Genomic DNA, 22,193 nt, shown 5'->3' on the forward strand with positions numbered 1-22,193 from the left:
TATGTATGTGTGTGTATATGTATGTATGTATGTGTGTGTATATATATATATGTATGTATGTATGTATATCTATATCTATATGTATGTATATCTATATCTATATGTATGTATATATCTATATCTATATGTGGAATGATCACCTCTTCGCTATCTGTCACCATCAACACACTCCACAAATCCCGTGAATGATTCACTTCCTCATATCCATTTGAATCAGGTACCGAAGCAGTTACGTGCGTAATGAACTTTCGGACGTCACTGGTCACGTGACTTTTGCCAAACGAAGCAAGCCTCGACACAGTGCTTGTGAACCACTGTGTTGTTTTTTTCGACACACGCTCCGGAGCGTCAGCTTCACGCGGGCCATCACTAGCTTATGGTAACATCTTAGTTCTCTGTTCCTGGTTTTCCAGTTAGAGCTTCATGCTTTGAGTTATCTTGAGTTTTTCCAGCAAATAAAGCTGTGCTTTGAGTTTAATTTTTCCTACTGATAGTCCTGCATTTGGGTCCTTCCTCCTGCCTGCCACACAGCACACATTATGACACATTTTAAGAAAGACAAATTAATGAGGAGTGAAATAAAAAATGAAAAAAGCCACTGAGAGACTCCGGTTTTTATCTTTATGGTGTCATGAAAGCTGTGCTGTGATGAGCACATCAGGTCTTCATCAATCTCACTTCTGTCATTTTGTAAACTGTAAACTGATCTGAAGCAGAGTTTGGTGAATCTAAAGTAGGATTGCAAAATGATCATAAATGTCTTGGATTTCATATTTTTATTGATAAAAAAACACTTTACATCAGTTTTAACATCAGAGCAGATCTAACACCACGTTTAGCTCTAAATGCAAGTATGTTTTTCTCATTAGCAGAAAAATTAATAGACTAAAATTCAGTCCTCTGTATTATTACTGAAGCTATGCAGTGACTAATCTAAAAAGGCGACTCATGCATTTAAACTAAATGTAATTTTTATGATTATTAGGAAGCTGATAGAAATATTTAACTATACTCTCAATTCAAAATGACTTCATTGTCTCGTATCACTGATAGAAACATCAACACAAACTCGGATTTCGTCACTGTGAGACCACAGTGACTCCTGGTTGAGCCATATAAGCAGCTGGCACTGGTTGTGAAGGCATCATCATGGGTGCCTGCATGACTGGAAAAGGCTGCATGTTCACAATGTTGTTATTCTGTATGTTGACCACAGTGGGGGCTTGCTTACGATGCTTTAACTCGCGATGCATCTGACACCAGGAGCACGTACAGCAGCAACAGGAAATTGCAATATCCTTACAGAGAGAGCCCTGCAGAGAGACAGTACAACCATTATTTCTTTCTTTCTCCTTTTCTGCTTCATGACATTGTCTCACTGTCACTGCTTCATACCTTGATGCCATATCTGTTTCGCATGGCAGCCCTTAAAGACAAGACTGCAGGGGGTGGAAGAATAGGAACGCAAAAGTATCTTGATGTAATAAAACAGCATATATCACATAAGGGAAGACAGTTGTTCTCTCCAAACCTTCCTGCAACGGTGCAGGCGAGGCAGGGGCCGCACCAGAAACCATAGCAGCCTGAAAAACAGAAATACATCACCAAAGTGGTAACATGTCTGAAGCGCCTAAGACCCCAGAAATGACAAGAAAAAGATCTTAAACTTCTTACAAGTACTCGCATCCTCAAAGCAATCCAAGAGACCACTGTCCCAGTCTGTCAAGGGTTTTTCTGCCATTGTATGTTGAACTTCAGCCACAGACACTAAATAATTACTCTGTAAAAGTAGAATGAAGTAGAGAAAACCCAAATAAAACAACTGCAATTAAAGTCAGCTTTATACAACTTTGTCTTCTTTCAGCTGAGACAGAAGGCTAAAGAAACAGTAATCCGTGCCCTTTGTACAACTTGGTTGTATTACTGTAAAGCTTTATATATTGGTGTTACCATTTTGCCCTGTGTCGTCTCCAGCTGCTGCAAAATGTTGGATCACAACTTTTAACTGGCTGCACAGTTAAAGTGCTTAAATGGTCTTCCCCAACCTTCCCTCTCTGAGCTGCACTTGCACTTGCCTTCCCACTCACATCAACTAACCGACTGCTCCTGGATGTGTCGAGGACACAGCGGAGGCTCAGACGAACTTTTGCCGTAGCGGGTCCCAAATTTTGAAATTCGTTACCATTGCACATTAGAGAGGTCTCTTCACCGCCAATTCTTTAATCCAGTCTAAAGATCCACGTCTTCTGCTTGATGTTTGACCCAGTTTAAAATGTTTATTTATTTAAAATTCTTTTACTCATGTTTATCTTGTATTGTAATGACATTTTTAAAAATTTTGAATTCTATTTCATATTTGTATTTATTAACAGTGCTGGCAATAACGGCGTTACAAGTAACGGCGTTACTTTTTTCAGTAACGAGTAATCTAACTAATTACTATTCCTATCGTTACAACGCCGTTACAGTTACTAACAAGAAAATGCGGTCCGTTACTATTTTTCAACAAACAGACGGTTGAAGCTGTGTTCAGCTTACCGCATCTTATATCAGCTGCACGGAAGTAGCTGTAAGTAATCTGGACGCTACAGCTTTAAGCAGCTGCGCGCTCCCGCGGACGGTAATCACGATCACTGTCTAGCACAACACCTGGAGCTCAGGGGGCAAAACAATCGCATGAGTGCTGCTGTTTGACTGAGGAAGAATAAAGTAGTCCTGGTAAGCCAATCACATGACCACTTAAAGACAAAGCAACACTGTGACATATACCTTTTTATAAATTGTGTTGATAGGCCACGTAAAACCAGAGTCATGATAAACAAGATATACGCGGCGTTTTTTCCTCAATAGTTTCGTCATGTTAGCGCTAGCAAGCACTCTCTGCTTATGAGCAAAAAACCAAAAGAAAACAGAACAGGGGAAGTTTTAGGAGTGACGGCGAGAGAGAGAGAGCAGAAAAAGAGAGAGAGCGAGTTTTGAGATGTGAGAGATTTGTGACGTTTAGCGTGTTTGGAGTGTGTAGTTAATGTGTTGTCTTGTGTAGTTAGTGTGTAGTGTTGTGGATAGTTTTGTGTTGTGTGTCAGAATAATGAGGCGACTGTTGTCTCCAGGTAGAAACAGCAGTGATACACCTGCTGCTGTCAGACCTGCAGGTATCAGGCTGTGATGTTCTCCTTTATAGTGGACAGAAATTGGTTTTTTTTGGAGTGGCACAAATAATTTGTGGCATCTTATTGAAGAACAGCTGATTGTTCTGTAAATAGTTTGAAATGGTTATTTTAAAAAAAAGGGTAAAAGGTAAATGGATGCAAATAACTTTGTTTGTGTCATGGTCCTGGGTCGGTGACCCAGCGCTTTAAGTTTATTATTATCATCATTTCTCTAGTTTATTCTGATTTTGTATTTGTTCTTTGGGTTTGAGTTGTGTGTTTCTATCATCCCTACCTGTGTCTCTCCTCTGTGTTCTGTTCGTGTCCCCAGTTGGTTGTGTAAAACAGTCTGTGAGTTTCCTGTTTTACTTTGTAGGTTGTCTCGTTATGTCCATTAGTTCCAGCTGTGTCCCCGCCTGTCTGCCATTTCCTAATTACCTGGTGTGTGTATTTATACTGCGTGTCTGCCTGTGCTCCGCATCGTGTCGTCTGTGTTCATTCCCTATGTTTCTGTACGTCTCCCTGTTCTGCCGTCCTCATCTGCCATCTCTGAGTTTCTCCCGCTGACCTTATGTTCCAGGTTTGTTTGTTAGTTTCACCCAGTTTAGGTTTATGTTCAGTCCTGCCCTCACTTCTGTTATTTTCACTGTAAATAAACCTCCACTCGCACCTCCATCACCGTCTGCATCTTGGGTCCTCATTTATTCATCACACGACTGCTGCCCCAGTCGTGACAGTTTGCAAAACTTGTGCATAGGATTTTAAAATTGACAATTAATATTTGCATTTAAAGTTATGAAATATGATTTATTAAAGATGTTTGTGGTTGTTACAATAAAAAACAACCTTTTCTACTCTGATTTTATGGTTTTTGTCTGATTTTAGATCAATTGTGTTAATATAGTATGTCAAAATGAAAACATGACTGTAAATTCAGGCACGTGAGGTTGTGCTGAAAAGAATGATACCAAACAAGGCAAAGTAAACAGTTTTTAAAGGTAAAATGTGGAGGGAAAATCAAAAGTAGTTAAAAATGGCCAATTATACCCTGGACCCCAGAGGGTTAAACTTTTTTTTTTTTGTTTTTTTTAAAGGAACGCAATAGTTACTTTTCAAGTAATTAATTACTTTTAGAATATTGTAACTCAGTTACTAACTTAGTTACTTTTTTGAAGATGTAACTAGTAACTATAATTGAATTACTTTTTCAAAGTAACTTGCCCAACACTGTTTATTAATAAGAACATCTCTAGGTTATCCCAAAATCTGACATGTGTTTGTGAACCAGGACACGGACCTCATTAAGCCAGGTGACGTCTGGTCCCATTTGGCTTTAGTTACGTGTCTCTCCTTCATGCTCCATCGCAGGCTTGGGTAGCAATGCTTGCGTCTCACTTTGTTGATGTTTTTAACATTCTACTGTTAAATGTTTGGTCACGATTATAAGTAGACTATTTCATCAAAATTAGAGAATTGAATCTGTTTCCAGGAAATGGAGTAACATATAGGATGGAGGGAAACATGCAAACAACTTGCAAATGATATAAAAATAGAGCACATGAAAACATGAAACGTGGAAGCTTTGAGTTTTCCATGAATACTCTTGCAAAAAAAATAGGAACATGTTACAAGTTATGAGTTTTGTTTAGGGTACATATCTTGTGAATCGGGACATTGTCATATATAGCTACTTTGACATAATCCGATTGATTGCAAGGCTAATTTATGACGTTTTTATATTTCTATACCCTGCCACCAGTTGTCCAAATAATTGGACATGTTAAAAACTCTTGTGGTGCAGGGGCTTTGTTGCCAGTACAACAGCAAAGCTGCTTAGAGAGATTCAATTCAATTAAATTTTATTTATATAGCACCAAATCACAACAAAAGTTGCCTCAAGGTGCTTCATAATGAAAGACATGCTGTGGAAGAGAGACAGAGATTAATAACAGATGATTCGATGCAGAGAGGTCTGTTAACACATAGTGAGTGAGAAAGGTGACTGGAAAGGAAAAACTCAATGCATCATGGGAATCCCCAGCAGCCTACATCTATTGCAGCATAACTAAGGGAGGATTCAGGGTCACCTGGTCCAGCCCTAACTATATGCTTTAGCAAAAAGGAAAGTTTTAAGCCTAATCTTGAAAGTAGAGATAGTGTCTGTCTCCTGAATCCAAACTGGAAGCTGGTTCCACAGAAGAGGGGCCTGAAAACTGAAGGCTCTGCCTCCCATTCTACTTTTAAATACTCTAGGAACAACAAGTAGGCCTGCAGTGTGAGAGCGAAGTGCTCTAATAGGGTGATATGGTACTACAAGGTCATTAAGATAAGATGGGGCCTGATTATTTAAGACCTTGTATGTGAGGAGCAGGATTTTGAATTCAATTCTGGATTTAACAGGGAGCCAATGAAGGGAAGCCAAAACAGGAGAAATCTGCTCTCTCTTTCTAGTCCCTGTCAGGACTCTTGCTGCAGCATTTTGGATCAGCTGAAGGCTTTTCAGCGAGTTTTTAGGACATCCTGATAATAAAGAATTACAGTAGTCCAGCCTGGAAGTAATAAATGCATGAACTAGTTTTTCAGCGTGACTAAGAGACAGGATGTTTCTAATTTTAGAGATGTTGCACAAATGGGAGAAACCAGTCTTACATATTTGTTTAATATGTGCGTTGAAGGACATCCTGGTCAAAAATGACTCCAAGGTTCCTCACAGTGTTACTGGAGGCCAAGGTAATGCCATCCAGAGTAAGAATCTGGTTAGATACCATATTTCTAAGATTTTCAGGGCCGAGTACAATAACCTCAGTTTGATCTGAATTAAGAAGCAGAAAGTTAGCGGCCATCCAGGTCTTTATGTCTGAGAGATTGGGATCAGAGGACAGGGACAACGGCAGGCTATAAGAGAATTAGCTAACGCTGCTGAGAGGACCAGTCACTGGCTGTGGCTAAAAAGGGCTGACATCACTTGGGCAGCTAAGGCAGTCAGCTAACACATGCCAAGAATTGATCGACCCGTGGTGGGCCTGGCTCAACAGGGTGCGTTGAAAGGGTAAAACATAACATTAGAAGTTTTGCTGGTTGACTGATACAGCTGTCTCAGGGCCTCCTGGGGACTGTGCAGTTAACCTCATGGTAGCAAAACTAAAAAGAAGAATGAAAAATGTTCCGCTCTTCTCCCCTCTGCTCTTCTTCCCTTTTCTGGGAGGCAGTGGGGAGATAGAGCGTACAGCCCGATCCAGCAGGGAGGTGTGGGAAGCCAGATCAGGCGCCCCCCCCTTCCAGCTCTCCTCTCTGGTCTCTCCTATCTTATCTTACCTTACTTGTCTTACTCCTCTCTGTCACTGTTTTTGTCCCTTTGAAGAAATGAGGCTCCATAAATGCTAAAGAAGTAAGTATTTCTCAGTTGCAGTGAATAGATAGAATAAACTGTAGAAAATTAAACATGAGAAAAAAGAAGAGAAAAACAATTTTAACATAAACCAGTGACACACTCCGGGGCCTGATCAACCCCGGCAGGGCCTCCTTGGATGAGGGTGTCTAGTGATAATGGCCGAAACACCCGATGAATTAAAAGCAATGCATTGTCCGTGATTGTAACATCTAGTCCTTTACTGAATTTTTGAAAAGTACATGTTTTAAAACATGAAGATCAAAAATCTTTTTTTTTTCCATGTCTAAAGATGAATAAAAATACTTAAGAAAAAAAAAATCCAGATTGACACTGTCAGTATTCATGCATGAAAGGGTTAAGTTTCTATTGTATATTCACCCTCCATCCATAATAAAGAAAACTAAACCAGTGAAATATCAGAATCTCTGATAAATGAAATAACTGAACTGACAGCATCATTAACACCAAGCACTAAAGAAAAAAAAAGAGATGACACAACGAACTTTTCACTTACTTCTTATTCTGCACTCTGATGTCTCTCCTCTCCAGCACTCAGTCACACTGTTCTTCTTTATCAAAGGAGGTCATGACAAACAGTCCCAGTGAAAACTTTGGACATGTGAGCATGACTGGTACTGAATATTTGAATATTCAAACAAGTATTTTAAATTATCTGCACAGAGGTTAAATGACTGAGAGTGAACTACTGAAAGCAAAACCCGTGGTTTGATGTAAACATTGGCTACTGCTATCACAAATAACACTTAAAGAGCAACGCTCTAATACACATGAGTAAAAAGAGCAAGGGACTGAATGAATAACTGAATAAATGTATAAATGACTGCTGGATTGTAGCCTTTTAGTAAAACTATGTAACCACTGAGAGAACTCTGGGTTCAGGATGAAGGCTACGAGATCAAGCCTGACATCATCACTAAAAGCAGCTTGTTAAAAACACTTTTAAATTTAGAGTTTCAGCATGAATAGTAGAGCAATTTGTAATTCTCCCAGTCAGCAGACAGACACTGTTGTGCTTATTTGTGGTCATAGAGCAACAAAGTCAGGAAAGTGAAAGTGATGGAGGAAGAGAGCCAAGAGTTGTGGCTATGGAGAGTTTGCGGAGTTTTCATGGAAAAACAGAGATGGGAAAGTTGACCTGTGGTTATGCTTGTTCCTAGTAGAGGTGTTAGGGTTTAGTTTACCTCCAGGGACACACCCGTCAGTGTGCTTACTATCTTTGTCTCTTTTAACCACAGTCAATTAAGTATCTTTTGTTGTGTGTGGAGAATGCCTACAAATACCCAAATATAATACATTTAGAGACTGTGTAGTAGTTTGCTGGGGCAGTGTTTCAGTTTCAAGCAGTCTTTGGGTGAATTTGATATTTAAAATGAGCAGAACCTTTGTCTACGTAGCAACAATGTTTGCATGTTTGAAAGAAGGTGTGCCAAACTATGAGTAGGTGTCTGTTGCATGGATTCTATTTCCTTGATTCTCCAGATATCACTTCGTTGTTCAACTAAAATGATAACAGTGTAAACTAGTACATTTAAAGGATTACATTTAGATTCCCAAAGCTTCATTATACTGTATCCATTTGCAGATATGCACACAAGTATGGTTTTAAGACAAATTCATGACTGTGTTTGTTTGGGACTAAAATGTCATCTACCTACCAACAAGCAGAGGGTAAATAGAAATCCTGTCCATAGGCTTGATTTCTTGCATTTGCGCAATATCTTTGTTTTAGAAATCACATGACTATCCAGCATTGCAACCAGGAAAGAGTTGCAGCAAGGGCGTCGATTTGGCATGGACGGAGGGGACATGTCCCCACCAATATCCAGCGATTATTGAATTGTCCCCACCAATAATTTGATCTCTGCGAGTAAAGAAATACAAACCCGATAGAAAGAAAAAATCGATCTGTCAGCGTCTCAGTCACCCAGCGGTGCAGAAAGAGTTAAATTACGTTCTCTACTGGAGTCCTACCTCATGTGACAAATATGGCCAATGTGATTGGCTGTGCCTTTCAGCAAGGGCGTAGATTTGGTTTTAGCATTGGTGGGGACGGATGATCCAACCACCGAACCCTGCGCTGTTTCTTTTTTTTTTTCCTTTTTGTCTTTGCTTCTTAATAAAATAAAAAGGAGAAATATACTTGCCTACATATGCTATTCTACATGCTTTTAAACCATTTAAAATTACAATTCATAGTTTTATATGTGAATTATATAATGTTAAATTAATATTAAACAAATGACTAAGTATTTTAGACTTTAGTTTACTTCAGCCATATTCCATATAAATCAGGTATCATACAAAAATAAAAATAGCTTCAAATAGAGTCATGACAATAAAAGAATATGACTTTAAGGACTTAACAACATTACTTCAGTTATAGTACACCAACATCTCTTATACATTAGCACTAAGGGAACACTGACTGGCCTGGTGGGTTTTGTCCATAAAATCACTCATCTAAGATTACCACAAAGTAAAAGATCTCTCAGCAAAATTATGCAACATTTTAGGCACTATTGCCCCGATCAAATCAGTGAGCTGGGACTTTTTATTCTAAACATGAACTACTGTTACAGCAACAGACATGGACTACTGGTGCCCCACACAACAACTCAATGTCCACTATGTGAAGGAGTCTATACTATACTGTCTATACTATACTGTCCTGGTGGACATGGCAACACTTTTTTCATGGTTACATACAGTTTTAGACTGATGTGGGCCAAAGCCTAGCACATACTTGCCAACCTTGAGACCTCAGAATTAGGGAGACATTCAAAGGGGTTTTACAGTGTTTACTTATCGGAAAAAATAAGTTAAATGTCACCGGCCTGTTCCGGGGTGTCCAAATTCAGAGGGTGCGTCCACCTGATGACCCGGCCTTCGCGGTCTAAGTGGGCCGGGTCCTCCGAAAGCCGGGTAGACCGGAAATGAGCGACTGTGAAATTTGGGGTCTAGCCTTCATAATTACGTCACCTCTGCCGTCTGCTCCTTGCTGTCTAAATAAGATAAAATATAACCGGACGCTTGCGTAGATTCTCGACCATCTCACACTTCTGTTTAATCAGTTTTCTGTTCGACATTTATTCAGCTGTGTGAAAACCCCGGAGGAACCCTCCCGAGGATTAATAAAGTTTTATTTAATCTAATCTAATGTAATAACTTTAATCTCAGCCAAAGTAACAAGAGTAATATTAATACTAAGTAGCTGCAGTAGTAGCAGCTATTGTTGAAACTGGAATTGGCTGGGCCAATCTAGGATATGGTTTTTAAATTTTGTTGTCCGGGTGGAAAATCGAGAGAAACTGGGGAGAATGGTGGCTCCGGGAGCTTTTCGGGAGGGGCACTGAAATTCGGGATTCTCCCGGAAAAATCGGGAGGGTTGGCATGTATGGCCTGGTATTGCCTGTAACGTTATTATGACGGACACATTTTATGAGTGAACTTGACTTTAAGTGTCTTACAGGTTTCTTTGAAAAATACTTTCTTATATCCAGGTTCTTCCTTTTTGCTGCCGTCCTCCTCTCCTCCTCGCAGCGCAGGCTTGCCGCTGCTAAAACTAAACAGAGCTCGCTGAAAGACACAGCCAATCACTTTGGCCATATTTGTCACATGAGGTAGGACTCCAGTAGAGAACGTAATTTAACTCTTTCTGCACCGCTAGGTGAATGAGACGTTGACAGATCGTTTTTTTCTTTCTATCGGGTTTGTATTTCTTTACTCGAAGAGATCAAATTATTGGTGGGGACAATTCAATAATCGCTGGATATTGGTGGGGACACGTCCCCTCCGTCCATGCCAAATCGACGCCCTTGCCTTTCAGGGAGCTCTGTTTAGTTTTAGCAGCGGCAAACCTGCGCTGCGAGGAGGACAGGACGGTAGCAAAGAGGAAGAACGTGCATATAAGAAAGTATTTTTCAAAGAAACCTGTAAGTCACTTAAAGTCAAGTTCACTCATAAAATGTGTCCGTCATAATAACGTTACAGGCAATACCAGGCCATACATGCCAACCCTCCCGATTTTTCCAGGAGAATCCCGAATTTCAGTGCCCTCCCGAAAAGCTCCCGGAGCCACCATTCTCCCAATTTCTCCCGATTTTCCACAACAAAATTGAAAACCATATCCTAGATTGGCCCAGCCAATTCCAGTTTCAACAATAGCTGCTACTGCAGCTACTTAGTATTAATATTACTCTCATTACTCTTTCTGGGTCGCGAAATAAACTTTTAACATGTTTTCAGGCGAGAATGTAGCTGTGTAAACTTCAAATAACTTAAACATGTTATTGTTTGGCCTTTTTCAGTGTTTTATTTGTTCATGAGTAAATCGGTTTGGCTGAGAATAAAGTTATTAGATTAGATTAAATAAAACTTTATTAATCCCTCGGGAGGGTTCCTCTGGGGTTTTCACACAGCTGAATAAATGTCAAACAGAAAACTGATTAAACAGAAGTGTGAGATGGTCGAGAATCTACGCAAGCGTCCGGTTATATTTTATTTTATTTAGACAGCAAGGAGCAGACGGCAGAGGTGACGTAATTATGAAGGCTAGACCCCCGAATTTCACGGTCGCTCATTTCCGGTCTACCCGGCTTTCGGAGGACCCGGCCCACTTAGCCTGCAAAGGCCGGGTCCTCAGTTGGACGCAGCCTCTGAATTTGGACACCCCCGGAACAGGCCGGTGACATTTAACTTATTTTTTTTCCGATAAGTAAACACTGTAAAAAAAAAAAAAAAAAAAAAAAAAACCCTTTGAATGTCTCCCTAATTCTGAGGTCTCAAGGTTGGCAAGTATGTGCTAGGCTTTGGCCCACATCAGTCTAAAACTGTATGTAACCATGAAAAAAGTGTTGCCATGTCCACCACGACAGTATAGTATAGACAGTATAGTATAGACTCCTTCACATAGTGGACATTGAGTTGTTGTGTGGGGCACCAGTAGTCCATGTCTGTTGCTGTAACAGTAGTTCATGTTTAGAATAAAAAGTCCCAGCTCACTGATTTGATCGGGGCAATAGTGCCTAAAAGGTTGCATAATTTTGCTGAGAGATCTTTTACTTTGTGGTAATCTTAGATGAGTAGTTTTATGGACAAAAACCATCAGGTCATTCAGTGTTCCCTTAGTGCTAATGTGTAAGAGATGTTGGTGCACTATAACTGAAGTAATGTCCTTAAAGTCATATTCTTTTATTGTCATGACTCTATTTGAAGCTTTTTTTTATTTTTGTATGATACCTGATTTATATGGAATATGGCTGAAGTAAACTAAAGTCTAAAATCAGTCATTTATTTAATAGTAATTTAACATTATATAATTCACATATAAAACTATGAATTGTAATTTTAAATGGTTTAAAAGCATGTAGAATAGCATATGTAAGCAAGTATATTTCTCCCTTTTTTTTTCTTTTTTTTTAATGAAGAAGCAAAGACAAAAAGGAAAAAAAAAAAAAAAAAAAAGAAACAGCGCAGGGTTCGGTGGTTGAATCATCCGTCCCCACCAATGCCAAAACCAAATCTACGCCCTTGAGCTGCAGTCTTACGCACCTCTCTGCAGCTTCTCTCCTCCTGTTATGACCCCAAACCCCATCACCATAGAAACTGTGTCTGCTCACAGACCAACGAACCGATCAAAAATGACTTAAGCATAAAACAATCACAAAGAAAGAACAATACAGTTTCCTCAGTTCCATCAATATGTCTGCTATACCCCATTCCTAGAAGAATGCTTAAAGACGTCCTACCATTAGTTAATGATTCAATATAAAATATTGTGGAGGTAAACACAGACGACATGAGAGGTCTCGATTAACACTTCTGGGGTCCGTTCTTCGTACCTCGCTAAGTAAGTTAGCCGGATTTGATTGTTGACGATTTCGCGTGATCTTGGATCGTTCGGGGGCCTGTTCTTCGTACCTCGCTTACTACATCCAAGATCAAATGACACATCCAAGATCAAATCATCGCGCTAACTTTGAGCTCGCTAATCCGGTTCTCCGAACACACCTGTTGTTGACGATTAGTATAGCTGGATGAAGTAATCTGAGATCACTGGGTGGCTTAAAAGGGGCTACGCATCGATAGTAGAAACATTGATCGGCAACCCTGTGATTGGTCGGCGAAGATGTCGAAGGAGCGCTCAGTATTTCACGGCAGCAGACCAAGAACTCTTGATTGAGGGATATCAGGAGTTTCAGAGTTTAATTAAAACGCAGGGGAACACTGCAAAGGCTGCAAAAGCAAGGAGAGAGGGCTGGCAGAAAGTTGCTGACAAATTAAACTCGTAAGTGATCCATGATATTACATTATATCATGTGATATTATTTTATTCCACATTATATTATATTACATCATATCCTCTTTCACATTAGAGCCACAACAGGACCCACTAGAACATGGGAACAAGTAAAAGTGAAATATAAAAATATTCCACAGAATGGTAATATTTATCACTTATATTGCTTTTAGTCTATGACAAGAGACCCTGGAATAATCTGTTTGTTTGTTTATAACAGCAACCAAGAAAAGGGCAGAGCAAATAAAGACAGGTGGTGGTCCTGCACCCCTCGTCACACCCCTTTTGTACTGTGACATTTATTGACATTGTGGGTTTTTTTGTGTGTAGTTTGACATAACACTCCATCACTTTTACCTGTTCCCATGCAAGGGGTGACTGAAGCATGCACAGTAAGTCGGGAGTAAGTATATACAGTACAGTAAGTATATATATATATATATATATATATATATATATATATATATATATATATATATATATATATATATATATATATATATATATATATATATATATATATATATATATATGTATAGAGAGAGAGAGAGAGAGAGAGAGAGAGAGAGAGAGAGAGAGAGAAAGTAAATAATACCCTCACGGGAGAATCGATATCTCTCTATGAGCACACCGTCGCGCCGAGCTAAAGGATCCCGTCTATCCCGCAATCTACGCTGAATTCTGTAAACTCTCCTTATCAATCTTGCACCTTCCTTGCTCGCGTACAAACGGACAGGACATGGCTGCGACAGACTTCCCAAATCCACCTTCGCTTTTTTAGCCGTGGTCTGTCATCTTGATTACACGTAGTAATTTACTATTACTACTCTAAAATATGAATTACATCTGACATGATCTACTACATGTAATAGAATGATTAATAGTACTGTGGCATGCAGAGGAATCTCAACAAAGAAGCTCTCAGAGATATTGCAGTTCAACCCCAAACTGGTAGGGGGAGCTCTTTATTAAACACACACGGTACCACACTGTGCTTCAGAGGGTCAATAACCACAAGCCTGATCTCACTCATGGTACGACATTCTTCCATCAACAATACTGTCATTGAACTCACTACAGCATAAACACAACATTCAATGTAACAGCCAAAAGAAACGTAAACATAAACAACAAAACAAGAACATTAACAGCAGCACATGTCCCAAGGCATGATGGGAGAGAACAGCCGCTCCCCCAACATGCCACACAGCCCCCACCTGAGTGGTTAGCTGTCCCCAGCAACCGGCATGTCCAAAGCAAAGTCTCTGAGGTGTTGGGGAAGGCGACGGTGTCGTTGAGGACGTTCCGTGGGTCCCCCAGCCGCCTCTGAGGACAGGTTGGGGGCCTGCGGTTGAAGCTGGGGCCCTGGCTCCTCCCTGGGTGGACTTAAGGGCTGATAGGGTGCCAGGCGATCACGATGGAGTACGACCACCCTGTTCCGTTTGACCAGCCGCACCCTGTAGACCACGTCGGACAGCCTCTCGAGAACAGTGCAGGGTCCAACCCACTGGCTCATCAGTTTGGGGAAAGCCCTTTCTTCCTCTCCGGCTGTAGACCCACACATGCTGACCTGGCAAGAGTCTTTCACCCTTGCAGCGGGTATCATAAGCTCGCTTCTGCCGGGAGCCTGCATCTCGGAGAGCCTGCCTGGTCAACTGGTGCACCTCCCGTAGCCGGGCGAGGAGGTTGTGGAGGTAGCCCAACCCGGGGTCCCCGCACACTTCCTGCTCGGGGGGGGATCCAAACACCAAGTCCACTGGGGTACGAAGCTCATGACCGAACATCAAGGCCGCTGGAGTGCACTTAGTAGATTCCTGGACTGCAGAACGGTAGGCCATTAGGACCAGGGGAAGGTGTTGATCCCAGTCACGCTGCTGGCGGGAGGTCAGGATGGCAAGCTGGGTGGCCAGGGTGTGGTTGAAGCGTTCCACCAACCCATCACTTTGGGGGTGCAGTGGCGTCGTCTGGGTCTTCCTGATACCCAGCCGCTGACAGACCTCCTTGAACACCGCAGCCTCAAAATTCCGGCCCTGGTCGCTGTGCAGTTCCTCTGGTACCCCGAACCGGCAGAACATCTCGTTGACCAGACGCTCAGCGGTGGTAACAGCACTTTGGTCAGGGACTGCATAGGCCTCAGGCCACTTAGTGAAGTAGTCCATGGCAACCAGGACATAGCGGTTCCCCTGGTCTGTGGTGGGGAAGGGTCCCAGGATGTCCACACCAACCCGCTCCATGGGAGCCCCCACCTGATACTGCTGCAAGGGGGCATGAGAGCGTTGGGAAGGCCCTTTCTTAGCCGTGCAGGCATCGCACCGATGGACATGGAGTTCTACGTCCTGGCGACACCCAGGCCAGTAGAACCGAGACCGAAGTCGCCGCAGAGTCTTGGTTACTCCAAAGTGACCTGCCCCCGCCGCCCCATGGACCAGCTGGAGGACCCTGGACCGCAACTGTTGAGGCACCAAGAGCTGGAAGACCTCACGGTGACCCCCGGGAGCCTGCCAGCGGCGATAGAGGAGGCCGTTTCGGCTTGTGAGGTTGGCCCATTGGGAGTAGAGAGCCTTGGTCTCGAGGTCCAGTGCAGATACTTCTGGCCATGATGGTCTCTGACCGGCCCCAATCCAACACTGAACCCGGGAAAGGGCAGGGTCTTGGTTCTGGTCGTGTTGCAGCCGTTGGGGATCCATGGCCTCCAGACCCTCGGTATCCCCTGCGGTGGACTGGGCCTGAAGACTGCTACAATGCCCACCCGGAACAGAGTCATTCTCATGGCCGCCCTGTGGTGACGCGATCACTGAAATCATGCCCTCCCGGTCCTCCAAGCGTTGGCAGTACCTGCACTGGTTTTCCTCACAAGGGCGTCGGGAGAGGGCATCTGCATTGGTGTGGAGACGCCCCGCCCGGTGACGAACCTCAAAGTGGTAATCTTGCAACGTCTCCAACCACCGGGCTAGCTGTCCCTCCGGTTCTTTAAAGCTGAGCAGCCAAGTGAGGGACGCATGGTCTGTGCGCAGGAGGAACTTCTTCCCGTAGAGGTAGGGTCTGAAATGGCGGAGACCCAGAATGATGGCCAGCAGCTCTCGACGGGTGACACAATAGTTCCTCTCTGGTCTGCTGAGGGAACGGCTGTAGTAGGAGATGACCCGCTCCCCTCAGGGCCTTCCTGCGACAGTACAGCCCCCACACCCGTGTTGCTGGCATCGGTGTCCACGACAAAAGGAAGCTGCAGGTCTGGGTAGGCCAGCACCGGTGCCTCAACCAGTGCAGATCGGAGCCGATCAAATGCCACGGCACAGTCCTCACTCCAGTGGAACTCCCGGCCCTTCTGTGTGAGCTGGTGCAGGGGGCTTGCAATGGTAGCAAAGTCCTTGACGAACCGCCGGTAGTATGATGCCAGGCCGAGGAAGCTCCGCAACTCAGCAGGGTTGCCCGGAATGGGCCAGTCCTTCACAGCAGCCACCTTTGCGGGGTCGGTGGAAACCCCTGCTCCGCTGACAACGTGACCCAAGAAGGTTGTCTCCTTCCGGAAGAGGTGGCACTTTTTGGGGTGGAGACGAAGGCCAGCCTGGCGGATAGCATGGAAAACTGCAGTCAGGTTAGCCAAGGCTTTCTCGAAGTCTGTCGCGTGGACGAGGAGGTCATCCAGGTAGACCACACAGCGGTCGCGGGGAATGTCAGCCAGAACCCTCTCCATTAGGCGCTCGAATGTGGCTGGGGCATTGCAGAGGCCGAAGGGCATCACCTTAAACTGCCACAGTCCCTGGCCAATGGAGAAAGCAGTCTTTGGGCGGGCCTCTGGCGTCAGCTCCACCTGCCAGTAGCCACTGCGCAAATCGAGGGAGCTGAACCAGCAGGACCCAGCAATGTCGTCCAGGGCATCGTCAATCCGGGGCAACGGGTAGGAGTCCTTGCGTGTGATGCTGTTGAGTAGACGATAGTCGACACAAAACCGCCAGGTACCATCCTTTTTCCGAACCAGTACGGCTGGGGCCGCCCAGGGGCTGTTTGAGGGTTCTATGATGCCTGCCTCTGCCATTTCCCTGACCTTCTGCTCTGCTGCGGCACGCTTGGCAAGGGAAGGCGACGAGGCGGAGGCGGATGGGCCGTGCATCCCCAGTGTCAATGTCGTGTTGTACCAGGCTGGTTTGCATGCAGTCCTCATCCTTGGCTGCAAAGATGTCGGCAAACAAGTCGAGTATCTCCCGCAGCTGCCGTTGCTGATCAGCCTGGAGACCCTCGCAGCTCCTCTGGTATAGGTCCTCGACAGCTAGCTTGGTCTCTGTGGACAGTTGCTGTGCCGCTGGTGAAAGAGAGGCCCCTTCCACCGCCGGCGGTGACAGGTCCTCAGGCTTCCTGACGCTGGCTGAAAAAGTGGAGGCAGGCAGCGGGCCTTCCTTGGTGGTGTGGAGCTTCACAGCCTCCGTGCCCAGGTAAAGGATTGCTCGGGACACGTCCACTGTGGCCTCCCACTTGGCTAACAGGTCTAGACCAATGATGCATCGGTCCTGGATGCTGGCTAGCCAGAATTGGTGGTCAACAGTGCGGTTAGCCACAGTCACCGGGAGGGATCTTTCCCCCTTAACCTTGGCACGCTCCCCTGTGACTGTGGTGATGTGGAGTTGAGTAGGCTGCCAACCCTGCGGTCTTGGGCCGTCAGTACCAGGGAGGACTCCGGCCTGTACCAAGGAAAGCGTGGATCCAGTGTCTATCAGGGCTCTACAGGTGGTGCCGGCAAGGTCACAGTCCAGATACAGTCTCGTGCCTGGCCGAGCCGGCCAACCCGCAAGTGTGATTTGGAGGGCAGAGTGGTTGCAGGGGCAGTCCTCCGTTGTGCCACCCCGCCTTAGTTTAACGGCAGCTGGGGTGCCAGGCTTTGTGGGCTTGGTGCTGGACAGTAGCGTGCGATGTGGCCTGGTTCTCCGCACCGATGGCAGTTACCCCTGGATTGGCCTCCTGCTCGTCTATTCCCTCGCCGAGATCGCCAAGGTGGTATGTCGGTGGTTTGGCGGGCCTCCTCCTCCTGGTCACTCCTTTCGTAGTCTGTTTGGCGCACTTGGTGACTTACACAAGGGCTGCGTGCACCTGGGCTGAGCACATGCTCCACTCTTTCGGCCTCAGTTAGAGCTGCCGCCAGGGTTTCTGGTGCATGCAGACGGATGTGCTCTTGTAGTCGTTTTGGCTGGAGACCCCGGACAAAAGCCTGGAGAGCAAGCTCTTCTTGCGCTGCAGCATCAAAAGCAGGGTACCCTCTACGTGCATAAAGACGTAGGTCAGCAGCATAGGCACCCAGACTCTCCTCTTGTCTCCGTGGGCGGCTAGCAAGTTTATCTCGGGCATCATCCGCATGTGTACGGAGGCCAAACCTGCTCTGCATTGCTCTGGCAACAGCAGGCCAACTTAAACGTTCTTCTGGCTGAAGATCTGTGAGGATCTGCAGTGCCCTGCCTTCCAAGGCGAGGGCGACTTGAACAGCTGTCTCCTCCGTTGACCATCCATTTAGCTGAGCAGCCAGCTGTACCTGGATAAGGTAGGTCTCTGGAGGTGCTTCCCCATTATAGCGTGGCAGCTTCATGCTCCCCCGGACAGGAGCCCCTGATGGCAGCCGTGGCTGTACTGGGTCCTGGAGACAGTTGGCGTTGTTCCCCTTGGCTGCCAGCAGTGAGGGTGTGCTGCTCCCCGGCACCACCATGAGCGAAGGCTGGCTGGCTGCTTGTGGTCCTGGAGCCTGCAGCATGCCTTGGCGGCTCCGACAGCTTCCCAGTGGGCGGGGCTGTGAGGTTCCATCTGGTAAGCCCCACAGATCTTCCACTGGCTGGCTTGCTGCTGCCCGGAGCTCCCCCTGCTTCTTCGGTCGGGCCCCATTCATCGCTTCCAGGCAAGTGATAAGCTCCTCAATCTTCCTCAGCTCCTCTTCCTCTTTCAGAATAGTGGCCATGCTCTTGGAATCCCACTTCTGACACCAATGTGGCATGCAGAGGAATCTCAACAAAGAAGCTCTCAGAGATATTGCAGTTCAACCCCAAACTGGTAGGGGGAGCTCTTTATTAAACACACACGGTACCACACTGTGCTTCAGAGGGTCAATAACCACAAGCCTGATCTCACTCATGGTACGACATTCTTCCATCAACAATACTGTCATTGAACTCACTACAGCATAAACACAACATTCAATGTAACAGCCAAAAGAAACGTAAACATAAACAACAAAACAAGAACATTAACAGCAGCACATGTCCCAAGGCATGATGGGAGAGAACAGCCGCTCCCCCAACATGCCACAGTACATTTCCCTTTTTTTCGGAAATGACCTGTATGTATCTGTATGAAATCAATAAAAGAATCAAATACATTATCTTTAGTTACATTGCTAATATTTATTTATGGTAAAACAGTGGCGAAATATCGCTCTTGCTTTCATATAACTGCAGCGGACATACCTGAGAGGCGCGATCTAATCCTGTTTACATAAAGTAAACCTGCTCCCGAGCAGGTTTACGCCACGGATCTGTTGCTATGACAGCAAGTCCCAGATGAGCTTCGGAGAACCGAACGATCCAAGATCACGCGAAATCGTCAACATTCAAATCCGGCTAACTTACTTAGCGAGGTACGAAGAACAGGCCCCAGGCCCCGGTTCTCCGAAGCTCATCCGGGACTTGCTGTCATAGCAACAGATCCGTAAGCGTAAACCTGCTCGGGAGCAGGTTTACTTTATGTAAACAGGATTAGATCGCGGCCACTCAGGTATGTCCACTTCATTTATACGAAAGCAACAGCGATATTTCTCCACTGTTTTTCCATAAATAAATATTATCAATGTAACTAAAGATAACGCAGTATTTGATTCCTTTATTGATTTCATACAGATACATACAGGTCATTTCCTAAAAAAAGGGAAATGTACTATTAATCATTCTATTTCATGTATTTGATTATTTCAGATGTAATTCATATTTTAGAGTAGTAATAAAAATTACTTCGTGTAATCAAGATGAGAGACCACGGCTATAAAAGCGAAGGTGGATTTGGGAAGTCGCAGCCATGTCCTGTCCGTTTGTACGCGAGCAAGGAAGGTGCAAGATTGATAAGGAGAGTTTTCAGAATTCAGCGGATATTGCGGGATAGACAGGATCCTTTAGCTCAGCGCGACAGTGTGCTCATAGAGAGATATCGATCTTCCCGTGAGGGTATTATTTACTTAACACTCTCTCTCTCTCTCTCCATATACATATATATATATATATATATATATATATATATATATATATATATATATATATATATATATATATATATATATATATATATATATATATATATATATATATATATATATATATGTATATATATATGTATATGTATATATATATATATATATCCCAACTTACTGTGCATGCTTCAGTCACCCCTTGCATGGGAACAGGTAAAAGTGATGGAGTGTTATGTAAAACTACACACAAAAAACCCACAATGTCAATAAATATCACAGTACAAAAAGCCGGGTGTGACGAGGGGTGCAGGACCACCACCTGTCTTTATTTGCTCTGCCCTTTTCTTGGTTGCTGTTATAAACAAACAAACAGATTATTCCAGGGTCTCTTGTCATAGACTAAAAGCAATATAAGTGATAAATATTACCATTCTGTGGAATATTCTTATATTTCACTTTTACTTGTCCCCATGTTCTAGTGGGTCCTGTTGTGGCGCTAATGTGAAAGAGGATATAATGTAATATAATATAATAAATTACTTACGAGTTTAATTTGTCAGCAACTTTCTGCCAGCCCTCTCTCCTTGCTTTTGCAGCCTTTGCAGTGTTCCCTTGCGTTTTAATTAAACTCTGAAACTCCTGAAATCCCTCAATCAAGAGTTCTTGGTCTGCTGCCGTGAAATACTGAGCGTGCTCCTTCGACATCTTCGCCGACCAATCAAAGGGTTGCCGATCAATGTTTCTACTATCGATGCGTAGCCCCTTTTAAGCCACCCAGTGATCTCAGATTACTTCATCCAGCTATACTAATCGTCAACAACAGGTGTGTTCGGAGAACCGGATTAGCGAGCTCAAAGTTGGCGCGATGATTTGATCTTGGATGTGTCATTTGATCTTGGATGTAGTAAGCGAGGTACGAAGAACGGGCCCCTGGTTTATTGCTCATCACCACACAGCTGAATACTTTTCGCTCCAAAACACAGAAACAACATTTCCTGGAAACTGGGTGTGAGTGGAGCCCTCCTGTGGTCCACCACAATATCATCAACTATCTCTATTAGTGGGGTACGTACAAAGGGCCTTTAAGCTGACAGTGATTAAACCGTTATTTAAAAAACGTCACTTTGTTTTCTCTGTATTATTCTAGTATCTAGTATCACCAGTGTGTGAATGTGTGTGTGAATGGGTGAATGACTGGATATGTAAAGCGCTTTGGGGTCCTTAGGGACTAGAAAGGCGCTATATAAATACAGGCCATTTACCATTTTTTATCTCTACCTTATAATATAAAGCACTTTGAGGTGACCACTGCTGTGATTTGGCACTATATAAATAAAATTGAACTGAATTGAGTGTCTCTGCAGGTCAGTGGATGCCAATAAGGCCATGCAAAAGTGTCAATGAAATGATCCGAGCCTTTATCATCCTTTAATCAAGTTGGTTCCACCTTAAGTGTGTTTATCTAGCAATTGGAAGAGAAAAGAGTCACTCATTTTCTTTTAAAAATCTTTGTCAGTAATGAAATCACTAGTTTTATTACATATAGTTCAATTCTACCCAGGGTTGCTTTGTTTATGAATTGTGACTTATTGTGTCACCTACAACTCAGAAGAGAGCTGCTAAACCAAGGTATTTACAAAATGTGGAGTATCCTCACGCCACATCGCGGTTCACTTACTGAGAGTGTAGAAAGGATTTTTAAGAGTGTGGGGAGGGTTTTTATGGCTTAAAATACATAAAAATAATATAATAAACATGTGGTTTCTGCTTGGTGGATTCTCACCGATCACGAGGGGTGTCGGACCGTAACACCTGCGATAATTAGGGATGTAGGAGCCATATGAGTCGTTCCTTTTTTGGATTAAGAGGGTTGGTTTAAATGCACGCACTGTATTGGTGCACGGGTGTGGGGTGTGACTCATGGGTGTGTTAGGTGATAAAGGTGGTTGCACTCACCTGTTCACCGCACCTGATGTTGATGAGCAGAAAGGTAGGGTGAGCATGAGGGGAAACCTTCTGTTGACCACAGCTTGATTCATTTCGATGCATTTCTGCATGCAGCCTGAGTTTAGTTTAGTGCACTAATTGATCCCATAGGCTGATGTTGTAGTTTGGCATAGC

General features: G+C 44.0%; 1 protein-coding gene across 3 annotated transcripts; it reads right to left on the reverse strand.

Annotated features, from left to right (window-relative positions):
* Window positions 1-759: 759 nt before the first annotated feature.
* LOC116335084 (protein PLANT CADMIUM RESISTANCE 9-like) lies at window positions 760-8,398 on the reverse strand. 3 transcript variants are annotated; one of them, XR_004200603.2, is made up of 5 exons: window positions 8,217-8,231; window positions 7,055-7,109; window positions 1,675-1,780; window positions 1,396-1,583; window positions 760-1,313 (listed from the first exon to the last, which is right to left on the reverse strand). XR_004200603.2 is itself a non-coding variant. In XM_039600591.1 (4 exons), the coding sequence occupies exons 1-4, from the start codon at window positions 8,367-8,369 to the stop codon at window positions 1,080-1,082; spliced, it is 681 nt and encodes a 226-aa protein (XP_039456525.1). In that variant the 5' UTR covers window positions 8,370-8,398; the 3' UTR covers window positions 760-1,079. The 3 variants fall into 3 exon arrangements, 1 of the variants encoding a protein (XP_039456525.1); XR_005608738.1 differs by lacking the exons at window positions 7,055-7,109; window positions 8,217-8,231 and adding an exon at window positions 3,445-3,639; XM_039600591.1 differs by lacking the exon at window positions 7,055-7,109 and having other exon boundaries at window positions 8,217-8,398.
* Between the last annotated feature and the right edge of the window lie 13,795 nt (window positions 8,399-22,193).

The sequence above is a fragment of the Oreochromis aureus genome, linkage group 17 (genome assembly GCF_013358895.1).
Source record: "Oreochromis aureus strain Israel breed Guangdong linkage group 17, ZZ_aureus, whole genome shotgun sequence".
Lineage (NCBI taxonomy): Eukaryota > Metazoa > Chordata > Actinopteri > Cichliformes > Cichlidae > Oreochromis > Oreochromis aureus.

What these genes read in the sequence shown, in the direction of transcription:
- LOC116335084 (XM_039600591.1), bottom strand. Translation starts at nt 8,369, where the DNA reads ATGTCCCCTCCGTCCATGCCAAATCGACGCCCTTGCTGCAACTCTTTC. An exon ending in TATTTACCCTCTGCTTGTTG is followed by an intron (nt 1,781 to 8,216) that starts GTAGGTAGATGA and finishes CTACTTTTACAG; the next exon opens with AGTAATTATTTAGTGTCTGT. An exon ending in CTTTGAGGATGCGAGTACTT is followed by an intron (nt 1,584 to 1,674) that starts GTAAGAAGTTTA and finishes TCTGTTTTTCAG; the next exon opens with GCTGCTATGGTTTCTGGTGC.